This window comes from Hylobates moloch, unplaced genomic scaffold (genome assembly GCF_009828535.3).
Source record: "Hylobates moloch isolate HMO894 unplaced genomic scaffold, HMol_V3 SCAFFOLD_1, whole genome shotgun sequence".
In the NCBI taxonomy this organism is placed as follows: Eukaryota; Metazoa; Chordata; class Mammalia; order Primates; family Hylobatidae; genus Hylobates; species Hylobates moloch.
This window is the reverse complement of record NW_026652276.1, coordinates 154,532,362-154,549,558: the sequence shown is the minus strand read 5'-3', so window position 1 is coordinate 154,549,558 and position 17,197 is coordinate 154,532,362. Positions and strand designations below refer to the sequence as shown.

General features: G+C 38.1%; 1 protein-coding gene across 13 annotated transcripts in view; it reads right to left on the bottom strand.

Moving 5' to 3' along the window:
* DGKB (diacylglycerol kinase beta) overlaps positions 1–17,197 on the bottom strand; it is a 755,291-nt gene that overhangs the window by 571,829 nt on the left and 166,265 nt on the right. For all 13 annotated transcript variants that reach the window (XM_032760162.1, XM_032760169.1, XM_032760230.1 and 10 more), the window contains one exon: positions 9,497–9,650. In XM_032760162.1, the coding sequence (XP_032616053.1) occupies positions 9,497–9,650 (154 nt within the window). The remainder of the gene's footprint in view (positions 1–9,496; positions 9,651–17,197) is intronic.

Here is a 17,197-nt window from a genome sequence, read left to right as displayed (position 1 = left end):
AAAACCAGATCCCAGGTACCGAGGATAAAGCATTGAACAAAGCAGGAAAATCCCATTTCCACAGAGCTTTCATTCCAGGGGATCAAAGCAAGTGTCCAACACCCTTGCATATTTTCTAGCTATGACTAGGTGTTTTTATGAGTGAAATAATGTTATGATAGATTTGGGCCTCTGCAGGGTATTAAATCTCTTATTTCCTTTTACTAGAATATTACAGACTGTAAATAAATATTTTTGAACATGAAAGTACAAAAATGTTAAGACAACACTATCATTTAGTATACAATCATTCAGATGAAAATGAAAATACGGAAACCCCTGTGTGTTGGGTGAATAAATCTAATAATAAAGTAAAGGTGGAAAATTTGACGACCAAATTTTACTTGGAATATTCAGATGGAAGAAAAAAGAAACCTGATTATTCAAGTCTAATATATTAAAAACCATTTAATGATTAAGGAGAGACTTGAAGAGAAATCATCCCTTACTGGCAGTAATTGTGTTAAAAACAGGATCACAAAATTATTGCAAGGAAGAGGTTGGCAGGATAAAATATTTCTTGAAGTAAAATAATCTGTGGATCATTACTTCTAATGATAATAATTAGAAGTATGAATTCAATACTACAGAGGTACATCAAATGTTAAGGTTGATATAAATAAATATGAATTGGCCAGTAGACAGAATTTATTTCATCTTTATTCCTGGAGCATTTCTATGTCAGCAAGTTTATTACCTCAACAGTAATAAGTATATTGACATTAAGAAACACACCAATATATTTTAAATATCTAATATCTGTCAGAAATTCCCCTATCTCATAGTCACACAAGCTATGTAGTCTGTTCAGTTTGTGTTTTGGGGACCCTGTCTTTCCTTGTTTGCATTGTGTAAACTGAAATAACTTATCAGTTATAAAAGACCTGTTAAGGTAGAGCACAGTAATAAAAAATACACATACACACATATGTATTTAATATCCTCAAGACAGTCCTAATAAGAGAAATATCTTCTTCTCAGCACAATTAATAAATTATACCTTTCAGCAAGAACATTCAGTAAGTCTATTTGGTAAAAGAACATTTCTCCCAAGGTTCAAGTATCTCATTCTCATTGTACAATTTTCTGTTCTTAATTGATTAACTTTCTGACAGACAAAAGGAATCGTTTTTCCTTTTCTATCTAAAATAAGTACTTGGGATGTGACTCAAATGCACAGAAAACATAAAATGACATAACCCTCCTATTGATATTATAGCTTATTGATATGTGTAGCATCACAGTGCAAATTAACCATTGCCTCATCAAACAAGCAATGGGAGAGTTGGGGACCAATGATAAGGCACCTAATTTTTTTCAAAGATAGCTGTTACTACTCTCAATCTGAAATATCTTCTGGACCCTTGTATACTGTCAGCCTCGTTCTCCTTCTTGATAGCTTCCACATCACTAGCAGTGTAATTATTTTCTGGCTTAAAATCTCATAATGGCTTTCCAATTTCTTCTGGATAAAATTCATAACTTAGCATGACAGGCAAAACTCTTCCCCACCTGGCCTTCACTACCTCTCGCCTCTTCTGCAGAAGCACAAGTGGAGTCCAGGCCAGACCCAGACCTCTCAGTGCTCTATCAAGTCTATCTTCCTCCAGTCTCCTAAGGTCCTTGGGGCTTTGACCTTGCCAGGCCCTCTTTCCTCATTCCACTCCAGGCCATGCCCAATACTTACAAGGTCATGAGCATCATCTGCTCTGGGATGAACAGAAATGACCTTTTTAAACTCCTATCTTAGTTCAAGTGAATCATGAGAATCCCAGATTCCCAGTCATCTTCAGCCTCAAACTGCACTTTCCAGCCTTGTTTTTTTTTTTTTTTTTTCTCTGAGATGGAGTCTCGCTCTGTCGCCCAGGCTGGAGTGCAGTGGTGCCATCTCAGCTCACTGCAACTCTGCCTCGCAGGTTCAAGCAATTCTCCTGCCTCAGACTCCTGAGTAACTAGGAGTACAGGTGTGCACCACCACGCCCAGCTGATTTTTGTATTTTTAGTAGAGATGGGTTTCACTATGTTGGCCAGGCTGGTCTCAAACTCCTGACCTCGTGATTCCCCCACCTCGGCCTCCCAAAGTGCTGGGATTACAAGCATGAACCACTATGCCCAGCCTCCAGCCTCTTTTTGTATACATTTTTGCCAATACTACTTACTACCATCTGATATGGTACACATATTTACTTTTCTGTATGTCTGCCTCTCCCCACTAGAATGTAAATGACTATGGAAACGGGTTTCATTTTCTTTTCTTTTTTTTTTTGACGGAGTCTCACTCTGTCACCCAGGCTGGAGTGCAATGGCACGATCTCGGCTCACTGCAAGCTCTGCCTCCTGGGTTCACGCCATTCTCCTGCCTCAGCCTCCCGAGTAGCTGGGACTACAGGCGCCTGCCACCACATCTGGCTAATTTTTTGTATTTTTAGTAGACACCGGGTTTCACCGTGTTAGCCAGGATGGTCTCAATCTCCTGACCTCGTGATCCACCTGCCTCGGCCTCCCAAAGTACTGGGATTACAGGCGTGAGCCATCATTTTGCTCACTGATGTATCCCTAACAACTTGAACAGTAAATATCAATTTGTAAGTGATGAAATTTGAATCAATGAATACTGAATGTCTTACAGTTCATACATTGCCCTTTGATGGGACATTAAAAAAATTGAATAGAAATGTATATGTTGATTTCTGTCCTTGGAACTCCTTTCGCATCCATCCTTTCCCACCCGTACCTACTCCCCTCCCCAACTTTACCTGGATAACTCCAATTTACACTAGATGACTCCTGCAATGGTTCACCTCCTCCTTTCCTCTAGTTTTATTTGGGATCCTGTAGGCACCTCACTGTTTTCTCCACATAGTTCAACAGTGGGTTACAATATTTACTGTATTATAATATAATTGATCACATAATTCTTCATCTTTCTGCTTGATTTTAAAGGATCTTCAGCTTTCCTGTGGAAGTTCTAGCATATGAGTTTAAATAAATAGATAGGATGCATGAATTAATGAATGAATAAAATAAATTACTAAATGGCACACCTATCAATTGAGTGCCTATTATTATTTAAAGGGGGCTAGGAAAATCTTCTCTTTCTTTCTTATAAAACAATTAGGAAGAAACAACAACAAAAACTGTTACACTGATCTGCAACAAGTACCAGACATTTTCTATTACAGATGCAACATTTTGGACATTGTGTAGTCCAACAGAAACAAACAGTATGAGTCTTTAAATGAGTTAATATACTATATTATGTCCTATTTTAATTACTATATTATTCAAAAAACTAACAGTTACTAATAATTGCTGTTGACTGCTATCTTATATGTAAAGAAAGATAATTTCTCTGAAGGCAGTTAATTCAGTTAATGAATACTAAATGGTTGGAGTTGTCATGGGTGGGGATGGAGAAGGGACAGGGATGCTACAAGGGACAAATGGTGTCTTGTAAAAGTACCAGAGTGCCAGAGTTTCTTCCCAGTTGCACACTCCAGGTGTGCCATCTTATTAATCATTGAATTCCTAGTATGGAACACATTGCGTGCTATTTAATTAAGAGTGACACTTTAGCTGAGGCTTTAAGGAAGCATTGGGTTTTCATGCGATAAGGACAAAGAAACATTATGTAAGAAAACTCAGTCCTGAGTGAGAAGAGCAGGTTTAAGTCACAGCAAATAGTTGGATATGGGGTGCATAGGGCAGGGAGATGGAGCGAATAGGGCTGTAGGCAGATGCTATAACCTACGTGACATTGAGCTTCATGGCCATGGAACTCTGATTTTATCACCTTCACTGAGACTCTGGATCCTGGAGTCTCATAAAGGTAATTTCAGGTGGGAATGAATGTCTCAAAAGCTGGGGATGACTATGACCCCATGTACTCATGTATCTCCTGCACCCATGCCCTGCACTAAAGCAACTCTGCTTTAGTTAGCTTTACATATTGAGGATTTAAGTTTGCTTGAAAAATAAGTTTAACTAAAATATGCTATGATAGTTGACAGTGAAGGCCTGAAATTTAGAAACCCAAGAGTAATATAATCAGGCTTCCATTTGAAAGAATGCTTTGGAGATGGGAAGTGAGGGCCTGTTCTGAGAGCCTGCTAATTGATAGTTTATGATGCAATGATCAATTAAACTATGACACTGGCAGAACGTTTGGGAAGAAGCAGTTATAATGAGTACTAGAGAGTATTTTGTGATTAACTAAATATGGGAAGTGACGCAGTGGAAGGTAGGAGGATTCCAATATTTTAGGACTGGGAAGTGGATAGATTCTTGGATGCTATTTACCAAAATAGAAGGTAAGAATGGTAGCAGGTTTGAGTAGAATCTAATTAATGAACTTTCAAACACAGTTAATTTGGTATCTAACTGTTTGAAAGATTTCAACATCCAGACAAAGTGTTCCATCTAAAATACAGTAAATAAATATTATTTGTGAGCTGTGTGGGTTGTGTGGGGAGTAACTGAGGCACATTACGTCTGACAGTGCCAGTTGGTTATATGATGCAAAAAAAGTCATGTGTTGAAATGAGAAGACATATTTAAATAAACTTTAAAAAGTTTAAAAAATCAACATAATTGATCTAGGATACAGTGCCAATAACAAATAATTTTTACATTGTTTTAAAAAAACTGAAGAAGTGTTAAGGTCATATAAATATCGGGTAGTAGGAATTTATAGTGACAGAAATCTGCATATTTATTAAATTTACCTTAAGTTATGTTGAGTGTTCAAGTTGTAGGGACTGATATAGGAGATGACAATTTTGATTGACGGTTGAGGTTGTGAGCCTCAACCATCTTTCTCAACCTTGTTATAGAAAAAGAAAGATTCTAGCTGATTTTAAAAGTGTATAAAGAAGGAAATTAACAAATGGTGGACCCCAAGGATGAAAGCAATATCAGAAATTGGTCATTGAACTGGCAGAGATGAGAGATTAGAGACCTGACATTTGCAATGACGCAGAAGTGGTATGAAAAAGCTGAAGAGATAATGCATTAGGGATATCTTCAAAAATCGAAAGTCAAATATGGAAACAGTAGTAGTGACATCATTTTTAAATAGGTGATAAGAGGCACTTATATTACAACAAATTATATTACAAAAATAAGTCATCTTCTTCATGAAATGCCAGATGGATCATTACATATTACAATCAAACAAAACCCAGCTATACATACGCATATGTATAAATACATACAACCTTTATGCCTATTTATAATTATTTTTAAATTTTTATTCTATAAAAACTAAATGTTTTACTTTTACTATATATCTTGTAATTGATTATCATTCAGTAGTGAGCATAATTATTTTTCCTTTTCAGTTTTGTTTTTTCTTGAGAAGCCCTTATTTTTTAGTTGCTGTATAGAGTAAAAGACTACCTACTCTATTCCTGCTGGAACTGTGGTAATGAAATATGGTGAACTATAACAGCATAAACCAAACCAGATTATATCCCCTCTCTGTTCAAAAGTCTGTTATTTTTCAGCCACAAAGCACCTCGTTATACATTAGATAACAGATTATTGCAAAGCAAGATTCTATGAATGGAAAGGCATTTCTTTTGTCAGTTTCTGAGTCAAGGCTACTTCAGCCTTGAAAATTTTATTATTGTCTATTGTTCCTTCTTCCTCAGGAAAAAAAAAATAACTATCAAAGGTGGGTCTGAAAAAAAAATAGGGTTAGAAATAGTCCTGGACAAGACACTATGTACTTAGTTCTAAAATGTGGAGGCCAAGCTTTGAAAAGGAATCAGAGTTTAATTAATCATTGCTGCATGAGGATTACATAGCCCATATTCCTTTCATGTAGTCTGTGTAGAATGTGTAATTTTCCCAAATTCAAGTACAATCTGGTTTTCCTTTTTTTTTTTCCATTTTAAACCTGATTTGATTTTTACCCCTAATAAATCTGGCATCTTCTATTCAGTAGATAATATAGGCTATTAGAAGAAAAGGAAGTTTTAGGTTTGAATTTCTTACAAAATCACCTAAATTATCAGAATTGTTCTCTTTCTTCCATATGTGATACAGCTATTTAGATAGACAACATTATCTAGAAATATTTTCTCTTCTCAAGGACAATATTATATCATGTAGAATTAAATACAGGACAGCTTTCTTATTTAATTCAATTTAAGGTATGTGTGATACATTTATAGCATGCAGCAGAGAACAAGGAAGTTTTAATTTCTAGAATCATTTAAAAATGTTCAACCCAAAACACTATTAAACTGTAATACTACACATTAAGAACAGATCCACTGAAACTCATTCCGAGAAAAACAGCAAGTGTGGTGAGGCCTCTCAATTCATGATTGAAAGAGAATTATTTAAGAATCTAAAAATATTTTATAAGAAGAGAAAAATGATGATAAATGTATTAGTCACCATACATCTTAAAGGGCTATCATGTGGAATATGTACACTTGTTTTAAAAAAGCTTCTATCAACATGTGATTACTTTAAGAAAAATATGTTACATCATTAATAGATGGGAAGGCCAGATGCCATGGCTCATGCCTGTAATCTCAGCACTTTGGGAGGCTGAGGCGGGCAGATTGCTTGAGGGCCAGGAGTTTGAGACCAGCCTGGTCAACATGGTAAAACCCTGTCTCTACTAAAAATACAAAAATTGGCTGGGCATGTTGGCATGATCCTGTAGTTCCCAGCTACTTGGGAGGTTGGGGCATGAGGATCCCTTGAACCCAGAAGGCAGAGGTTGCAGTGAGCCAAGATCACACCACTGCACTCGAGCCTGAGACCCTGTCTCAGAAAGAAAGAAGGAGCAAAAGAATGAAAGAACAAAAGAGAGAAAGAGAAAGAAAGAAAGAAAGAAAAAGAAAGAAAGAAAGAAAGAAAGAAAGAAAGAAAGAAAGAAAGAAAGAAAGAAAGGAGGGAGGGAGGCAGGCAGGCAGGCAAGGAGGGAGGGAGGGAAGAAAGGAAGGAAAGAAGGAAGAAAGGAGGGAAAGAAGGAAGGAAGGAAGGGAAGCAGTACAACATAAGGCTTAATATTATGGACTCTTCATCATACTGTCTAAGTTTCATTTATGGCTCAACCATCTATTTCTTAATTACATGTTCTTACATTTTTATTTATCGGAATGTCCATTATTGAACTTACCTCTTTACCAACATGTGTGTGTGTGTATGTGTGTGTGTGTGTGTGTGTGTGGTGTGTGAAATGGAGTCTTGCTCTGTTGCCAGCCTGGAGTGCAGTGATGCAATCTTGGCTCACTGCAACCTCTGCTTCCTGGGTTCAAGTGATTCTCCTGTCTCAGCCTCCCGAGTAGCTGGGACTACAGGCGACTGCCACCATGCCTGGCTAATTTTTTTTTTTTTGTATTTTTAGTAGAGATGGGGTTTCACCATGTTGGCCAGGCTGGTCTCAAACTCCTGACCTTGTGATCTGCCCACCTCAACCTCCGAAAGTGCTGGGATTACAGGCGTGATCCACCCGTGTCCGGCCTCTATACCAAGAATTCTATATTCTACTTTGTGATACTAGAGCTGGGACTCTCTAGACTTGTGGCTGTCCTGGGATCCCTGAGCTCCTTGCAGGAGATTTTTAAGGTCAAAATAATTTTCATAATGGTATTAAGATATTATTTGCTTTTCTTACTCTTATTCTCTTTTGAGTGTACAGTGAAGTTTTCAAGAGGCTATGTGACATATGATCCAGCAACAGAAACATAGCACCAGATATAATTTACCCAGCTGTCTTCCATGAAGCCAGGCATCAAAGAGATTTGCAATTATGCAAAATAATGCTATCCTTCTCACTAGTTTTTGTTTGTTTTTGCAAATAGTTAGTTTTCATAAGAATGGGTTATTTTTTGTTAACAGGTAGTGGTTTGATTCTTGTTATTTTTGGAATGTCTCATCTTTAATATGGTAAATATCAATAGATATCATCCACATAAACATAAGTTCCTTCAGGTCTTCAATTTTTAAGAGTTCAATGGCTGGGCGCGGTGGCTCACGCCTGTAATCCTAGCACTTTGGGAGGCCGAGGCGGGTGGATCACGAGGTCAGGAGATCGAGACCACGGTGAAACCCCGTCTCTACTAAAAATACAAAAAAGAAATTAGCCGGGGGCGGTGGCGGGCGCCTGTAGTCCCAGCTACTCCAGAGGCTGAGACAGGAGAATGGCGTGAACCCGGGAGGTGGAGCTTGCAGTGAGCCAAGATCATGCCACTGCACTCCAGCCTGGGCGACAGAGCGAGACTCTGTCTCAAAAAAAAAAAAAAAAAAAAAAAGAGTTCAAAGACTCCTGTGATCAAAGAGTGAGAAACACCGCTGCAGACATTTCTTCATTGCCAGTGGTTCCTGTTCCGTCCATAGAGGGCACTAGAGAGAGATGAGAAGGCACAGGGGTTGGGGCGATGGGGTGGGGAGTCGCGGGAGAAGGGGCTGGACCCAGCAATAGAACCTGCTGCTCCTGTTGAATCTCTGCAGCGTTTCAGCACGGTAGCAGGTTGTCCAGTGTATGCTCTAGTCTCTAGCTCATGTCCACACCAACAAAGGCACAATGAGCTCCCTGCTAAGCAATCTGGGACAGGCCACGGTGATGCCCCCTCCTCAGAGGTCTGAGTTCCTGGGCTATAGACTAGTCTTGAATTCCCCAGCTACCAGAGGCAGCCAGGAAGTATCACTTCCGCAAAAGTCCAAGGGCTAGGTCAGCTAGGCAACCCCTCACCTCAGAATTGCATCCTAGCTCCAAGGAATCCTTCCTCAGGGCTTCTAGGTTGTGCTTACTGCCATCTAAGGGCAGCACATGTTTCCTTGAGTCTATCTACATCACCTGTCTTCTCTTTTTGCTTTTTTCAATCCTTTGAAACAGCTTAACCAATTACACTATTTTACATTGGGTAATACAGTGAAATTTCTGTTTTCTTGACTGGAGGGAGATTAATACAACAGGTATTAATGTAATTATGCATCTCTAAAAAGCTACCCATAATGAGAGAACCACCATCTCTATGGTGACACAAATTTAAGGTATCTAAAAGAAAAATCAAATCTCTGTTCTGAGCTTACAAATCTAAACATGTGAATTGGCAATTAGCAAAATAGATATTAAATATTATACGTTTTTTAGATATAGTTGCTTTGTGACCACATTTTCAAATACTCAGCAATCTATACTTATCTAGTTATTTAACAAGAGCAGTTTTCCAAATTTGATGGAAATATGTCTTCAAATTATTATCTATACATAGAATTCTAAAGCAAGTGATAGATAAGGATAAATTATATTTTCTGTAATTAGCTATAATTATACTGGAAACATTTTAAATGAGTCACACAATCTTATTGTGAAAGTCTAAACCCTGTAACAAACAATTTTTATGCAAATCATCATTCATCTTTTATGATAACTCGATATTTATTTAGCCTTTGAAATTTGTACTACATAAATGTTTAAAGTAAGTAAACTTACCGCCTGATAGGAGAGCAGGCTTACTTTTTACCATTGGACTAGAATGAGGAAACTTGTTGCTAAATGACATGAAAAGGTGTGCAGTGAAATCATCAGGAAGCTCGGCTTCCAGGAATGTCTTCATGAATAGTTTGAAACCTTCAAAATCTATTGTCTGGAAAAAAAAATGTAAACATGTATTTTAAGATCCAACCAAATGTTAAAATTTTGTGCTGTGTTCAAAATCATTAGAAGTAGAAACGACCTCAAACCATTTTTATATCTAAGTTTAACAAAAGGAAAGTGCCTATTTGAGAAACAGGGTGGGCCGTCCTGGGCTAACATTGGCAATGGGATATGTATGTCTTACCTGTGATGGCATAGCAGGAAGAGGAAGAAGTTTCTAGTTAGATATTTCTATTTCCACAGTATCTGTAATGCCTTGAAAAATGTACTGTTTGAAACTTAGTTTCCTCCTCTCTAAATTGGGAATAATAATCCCACCCCACATAGCTGTTGCAGTGATTAAATCAGGCGATCACTGTGAACAAGCCAATACAGAGTCATATATACACAGCAGGCACTCAGAGAGAAAGGAATTTTCCATATTTTTTGCATGTCACTAATGGTGATTATTGCTTTTGACAATGTAAAAAGAGGTTAATCTTAATGTTTCAACTAAATGCCAAGCTCTATTGATAAACCTTCTAAAACTTCAAATGCAGACTTTCCAAAGAAACATATTTTAAGATATTACTCTCTGATACTCATTGCAGAACTATATAAATGATTAGACATTTATTTGGAGAGAATTGTGACGGTGTTGAGGATCTCCATGCCCATTAGTGGAAATGGTGATGGAAGACAACTTCCAACCTCAAGCTTAATGAGAGCGTTTCACAGGAGCCATAGTGAAGAGCTTGGTTTCTCCTTGCAGACGAAGGCAGTGGACCAGGATCTGACTCTGCCTAGGAAATTGAGGACAAGCACATGGGTGCTTTGGGGACAAAGGCAAGAAAATGGTACTATTTTAAGTTGGCCAAAACTCCTCATTTTGGACTGCAGGAACAATGGTGCATGAGTATTTTCTGGGAAACAGACGTAGACCACATGGAGGAGAAGGCCAGTGGAGTGGTCTTGGTTTCTATCCAGTAGGGCATTTGAAAGGACTGGAAGACCTACAGAGAAGAGGCTGGAATAAAGCCACATATGTCCAGATCAAGAGAGTGCAAGGGATAGGCTTTATAGGGAGCCCTTGAAGGCCAATTTTTTTTTTTTTAATTTTTTATTTTTAGCCAGTTTAATGTGCTAAGATGCAACTAAAAATAGGACAGAGAGGAAATTTGGCTGGCTGATGCTCTTAGTTTTGTCCACATTGCTGGCAGGTAAGAATAAAATTAACTTTGGAATAGAAAGTTTGTTTTTCCTATGTAATAATACTGGGGGAAAGACATGGAGAATGACCGAATTTATTATTGTATTATTTGGGACAAACCTAACATTAAACATGACATTCAGGAATATCATTAGACATAGTAAATTTTTATAGATTTGATCATGTGCCAATTAAGTTTACATATGATGTTTGCTTTTTACCTAACAGAATCTCAGGCAATAAAACAATGAAACCAAACACTTTATTTATTAATAGTCCCAAGATCCTGCCTATACGTTAATCTAACTTTTTAATTTAGTTTCACTTTGCTTATTGATTCTCAAAAGGACACTTCAGATATTTATTTGGTGGTAGTAAAAAGACTTCATTTTCTTCTGTATTTCATAAATTACCACCACCACCATAGAATATTGTCAATTCTAGCCCAGGAGGTGGAGGTTGCAGTCAGCTGAGATTGTGCCACTACACTCCGGCCTGGCGATAGAGCGAGACTCCGTCTCAAAAAAAAAAAAAAAAAAAAAAAAAAGAATATTGTCAATTCTAGTAGTAGAGTGAACTATATAACTAAAAACTCTGAATAATATAAAAAATGTGAAGAATAGCCTCAGGTAGGAGAAGTACTTCCAAAAAAGCAATTTGCTACAATGAATTCAGCCAACACTTAAAAACATGGCGATTAGGACAACAGTCAGACACAGGATCCAAATAGTTTCCTTGAAAAGGAGCACCTACTCTTACTAAGAGAGCTCCTTAGAGATGGCCTATTAAAGAGAAGTATTCCACATTCATTTGGGTGAGTGACCAAAATTGATAGCTAATCTTCAACATGTATGAAGGCCCATGAGGAACCGGGAGTTGATTTTATTGCAAAGTTGCAGGAAGTCTGTGGGATGAAAATATTCACAAGCATTTGTGGTTAGAAGCAAAGTTACTTATGGTAGCACTTCCTTCTGTTCCTAGGTCTTCCATAGTCAGTATTTTGTTTAGCAACATAACAGATGATAAGGAGCATGGTCTTTGAAGTCAGACTACCTGGATCAACTCTTGAATCCAACACAAGCTGTGTGACTGTGGACAATTTAAGCTCTCTGTGCCTCAATTTCTTCATCTATAAAATGAGAATAATAGCACCTACTTCTTGATTTGTTAGGAGGAACATATTATTTACTATTTTTAAAGCATCTGAATGACATCTGGCATATAGTAAACATTGTATGTAATTAAATAAATTTTTGTGTAAAGAATCTCCATTTTAAAAATTCATAATTCCAAACAATATTTGAAGAAGAAGCCTCAAGCCACATTTCTTCACATGTTTTCATACGCATTTAACAAACCATGCATTGTTCATTGTTGTCCTTGTTGCTGCTTTAAAAGCTAGTAATAAAATGTGAACTTCCAGAAGTAGTAAAGGACTAGAAATTGGTGAAAGTTTTTCTCTGGATCTGCTTTTGGACCATAATTGTACCTTAAAACAGCTCCTTCAAGCCAAGATTTTAACTTGGTAACATAACAAACAAACAAAACAAACAAAAACAAAGAGTTCAGAATAAAGCAATTGTGTTTCAAATTCTAATACTTCCACTCACCACCTAACTGATATGGGGCAAGGAATTTATCTGCTCTTGCCAAATCCCAAGTGTATGGTCTTTACAGAGCCTTTCAGAACCCATGTCAATGCTCATTAAAATCGCTGCCTGTATTTAATGACGAAAGCCAGAAAAATAACCAACCAAAAGGAAAAATGAACTTTATTATCTAACAACAGAGTCAGGACACAGACAAAGGTCTAGGCAGGTAAGGGAGGGTCCCTGGAGAACCTGCAACCTGCCCAGGTCATTGTGCACAGGAGGCCTGTCTAAACACGCCCACGGTGAAGAATTATTTCCCTTAACACATGCTCAGTAAGGGAAATAAATCAATGTGGAGTGGCTCAGACTAAGGGCTCACATGTACACTGGAAAAATGGGGTGGAGCTACCAGAAATTCATGCTCTATGCAGGGGAGAATCTTGGCCTCTTCAGCTCATGTGTGGTGGCCTGGTATTCAATTTGTGAGGTGGAAACCTGAATGCAGGACCCTCTCTTTGTTGAGAGCTTTCCTTTCTCTTAATAAATTCCACCTTCTTTACCCTTTAACGTATCCGCATGCTTAATTTTTCCTGATCATGAGACAAGTACCCAGATTTAGCTAAATTAAGAAGCAAAAATTCCTGCACCATTTGATGGCCTATATGGGGATATGAGGAAGGGTGAGTAAAATGAGAACCCAAGAATCTCTTTCACTTTCGTTTCCGGGCCTTCCAGTCCTCAGACTTTTTCTGAAGGCAGAGGAAACTGAACCCCCTGAGTCACTCTTCGATTTGGGAATGTCAGCCTTGGTCCAACCTAGTCTTTGCTATGCCATTTTTCTTCTTTTTTTTTTCAGGACTGTAATGGCACCTATCTTTTCTTTTACAATATCAGGGGTGTTCCACCACAACCCCAAAGGCTGCCACATAGGATAGATGCGGAAGTGGTGGCTCCCTGCCCTCCCCTGCATTCCCGCCCTGCCGGATGGCCATGTCTACTGTATGTACTTTTGGCATCCAACAGCCATGCAGGGCGAGACTGAGCCACAGCTGCTTCCTGGGCCCCAGGGTAATCTTGGGGGCTAGAGGCCCCATGCAGACAGCTGGCCAGTGTTCCCTGCCACACATCCATACAGTCTTCCTCTCCCCTTTCCAAGGAGTCCAGCTCGGTGGGACAACAATTAAGTTTCTCTCTGTTTGCATAAGAACAAGAGGTTTCTTCCCCAGGCATTTCCCTGCCCTATGCTTAAGCTTTTTTTTTCTTTTTTTCCTTTTTTTTTTTTTTTTTTTCTTTTCTCCACCAGGTCAATAGTTGATGGATTAGTGTGAAGGTAGTTACAGTTTTTGCTATTACCTAGATTGGCAGGGACCACAGTTGATTTTGCACCCACCTAATAACACAGCCCTGTGAGTACAGGGGGCTTCTCAATGCCAGAGGATTTTTCTTGAAAAGTGTTTTATCAGGCCAGGGCTCCAATTCACAGGACACCCTTTTCTCTCCCTTGTTTGAGAGGACCCAATTTTAGAGCTTCACCTTAGCATTTGGCTTATGATAGGGAGGCAATTCTTTTGTCCCAAACTCAATTCCAAGCTTTGAGTTGAAGCCCTAGGGAAGAAAACTGGATCTTAGGGATCTGGAGGCAGACAACAATGGAAGTTAAAAGGCACACACCACAGATGAGCATGACTAATTCCTGCTGATTAAGCCAAGCCTCCCATATCATGGATAGAGGTCATACTAGCATCCATGGCATAAATTAGGTGTAGGGAACTGAAAGGCTACTTATAGCAGGGGGAAAGGCAGTGAGTGCATGGGGAAGTGCAGATAATCCCACACCCTAGGCCCACCTGTTAACATGAGTGAAAGCTGCATTTACACCCATGGGTGGCACCCTGTTGTGGTCACCAGGCCTCAGGGATATAAGGATGAAAGAAAGAAAGAGGAAGCTTTTTCCTTCTCTCTCTCATGTACCCTGGGCATTCGATACGAAGAGAAAGGAACCAGGGACACCTTGCTCCTCTCTTTCTAGATGAGTAGCCATTTGTCTTTAGTCTGTGCCCCTTACAGATTCATTCTGAGCCGGGGGGCTCCTTTGAAAAAAATGCCTTCTTTGTCCCCCTTGGTCCTCTCTTCACAGGTGGTTATCGTGTCTCCATACTACAGGACACTCCTCTTGGATGCATCCTTCAAACTGTGAAAAGTTTATTTCTCAAACCTTAAACTGGTTGGCTTAGAATTGAGCTCAGGGGAGGGGAACTCAGAAGGCTGACATGCTGGCAAAGAGACAAAATATTTTTTAACAGTCAGAATTTTGGCCTCCCTCTCCCTGTGCAAACCAGTAAAAAGGAATTGTAAGGATCACTGTTATATTCTCTGTAAAGTTTTGATTAATCAAAAAGTATTTATGAGGTTGGTCTCAAGCTGTAGCCAATCTGTTGTGCTTTGCATGTCTTTCTATACGGTTCTGTCAGAAAGAGGAGTACCTTAGGATGGGATAAGGACCTAGGACCCCATAGCCCACTGTTCAAGTCAGCCTGGCAAACTGTCCAGTATATTGTTTTCATCTCTGCTATTTTATGGTGGCAGCCTGGGATCAATCCTGGCTTAGGGAATGAGTAGTTTCTGGTAAATACCTGTGTGACTTCTACCATTTGCTGATGCTCTCCCACTCCATGAACAACTTCTAGCTTTCTTTTGTGAATCTTCCTTTCTCTGAGCTACACTTAAAGGTTCTAGTTTTTGTAAAAACTGCTTACCACCCCTTTGAAAATACCTCATACACTCGCAGTTAAATCATAACTTTTTGGGGCTTGTTGGTTTCACCTGTAAAGGTTACTGTTGGCAAAGTTCAAAAGCCAGAAATATGAGCCATCTGGCATGGCTAAAGTTGGGTAGCTAGGGATTTAAAAGGATTTTCTTAAAGAATGCTCAAGTTAATTAAAAGTGGATATCCAAGCTATAGGTATATTTGAAAGACCTTTATGCTTTTTTCTTCGTAGATCTTGTTTTTCTGAGAAAGGTTTTTACCCCAGTCAACCGATTGTTTTCCTCCATTTTGTCTTGCCACTCTTAATGAACTCATGAGAGACCCTAAGATATTTCTGATGAATGGAGACTACTTGGGAAAAATGGAAAATGTATAATGTATTCCATTTTTGGAGAAACCTGTTTTCCTCATGGAACCCCAGTAATTAGAGGCAGATAGATCCCTTTCAAAATCTGTTTTTGTCTTCCACCCGTGTCTGCTTATTAGGTACTGTTACCTCTGTTTCTTGAAGGGCTCCACCCTCAGGCCAATTATCCAATTAGGAGATTGGGAAATGAAAAATCTTACAACTACTGGATCTTCTTCTGTTTATGTAGTTATATATGTGATTTGTATATAAAAGCACTCTGATTAATTGGCCTAAAGAAAAATAAGCATTAGGTCAAATTTTTTTCAAGGAAAATACAAGCTGTAGTAACTTTCAGTTCATGTAGCTTTAATCTTTGAGAAATAAAAAATCTTAAAGATTATTGGTAAAATTCAAATGTCATTAAAATTTAAATAGGTGGTCTAAATTATGGAAGTCAGATACTAGGTTTGCTAAATGTTTTAAGGTTGTAAACTGATTCTTTGGCCTTTGAGAACTGTTCAATTTGCCTGCTTTACAACTTGGTAAGGCCTGAGGACATACTGAATTAACCAAGCCCTTGAACAGGCTAGAAGGAATCAAACTTTATTGGTGCCTAGTGCATAATTAAAACAACTTATCAGATATTACATTAAAGTTTAAAATTGCTAAGAGTTACCATTATAACATGTAACTGAGACCACCATTGAAAATAGATTTACATGCAAGGTGTGTAAGAAGAGTAAAATGTGTTTTCGGGAAAAGATTATAAGAAGGCATGGAAATGCAAGTAAATTTTTGCATAGGGTTAAAGGATTGTTTTAAATTAGATAAGGTCAAGCTAAAGGTTTAAATAGTTGTGGAAGGTTTCTAAATTTAATATTGCAAAAGAAATTCTGTGTATGAACATTGACTAAATTCAAAGGATATTATATTTTTTTTCTGTAAACTGAGCAATGAAATAAAAGCACAACAAAGTTTTCTTAAGGTACTAATCTGTTCTTTAGCAAAATGTGTAAAGGGTTATAAAAGGTTTTTAAGAATCTTACCTCATGGTCAAACTGGCTTAGATTGGATACAATTGTCTATAAGGTTTCATTAGAAAATTGGGATTAATAGTAAACTAATGTAAGGGTAAAATTTGGCTCTCTCTCTTCCTTGTTCAAGATTTTTATGTAATATTAATGAATAATGAAAGATTTTCATTTGCCTTGTAAATAGACTGCCAAGGAAAAGAAAGAGAAGACAGGAGACAAACTGTTTGGAAAGGTAAGTCTTTCCTCTTGATGACTAAAGGTTTTCCCTGTTTTAAAATTTTTGAGTCATCATTTTAACAAAATAACTAACTGGGATTTTATTTCAAATTATCAAGCGTTTTAAACCTCTAACATTTAACAGGCTTCCCCAAATCAAATTTCAGCTTCAAGGTTGTCTTTCCTGACCCCTAGCTTTTGGATGCTACAGAGGGTCCCTAGAGCATCCAGAAGAAGAGAGGTAAACAGAATAATTTAACATGGTTAGGTACATGGGATCTCCAAAATGATGTGTAATTTTCTTCAGGTTATATTTTAGTGAATAATGCTAACATACGTTCCAAAATTTTATGGGATTTCTAAAATTCTAATGTTAGAGTATATGCTAT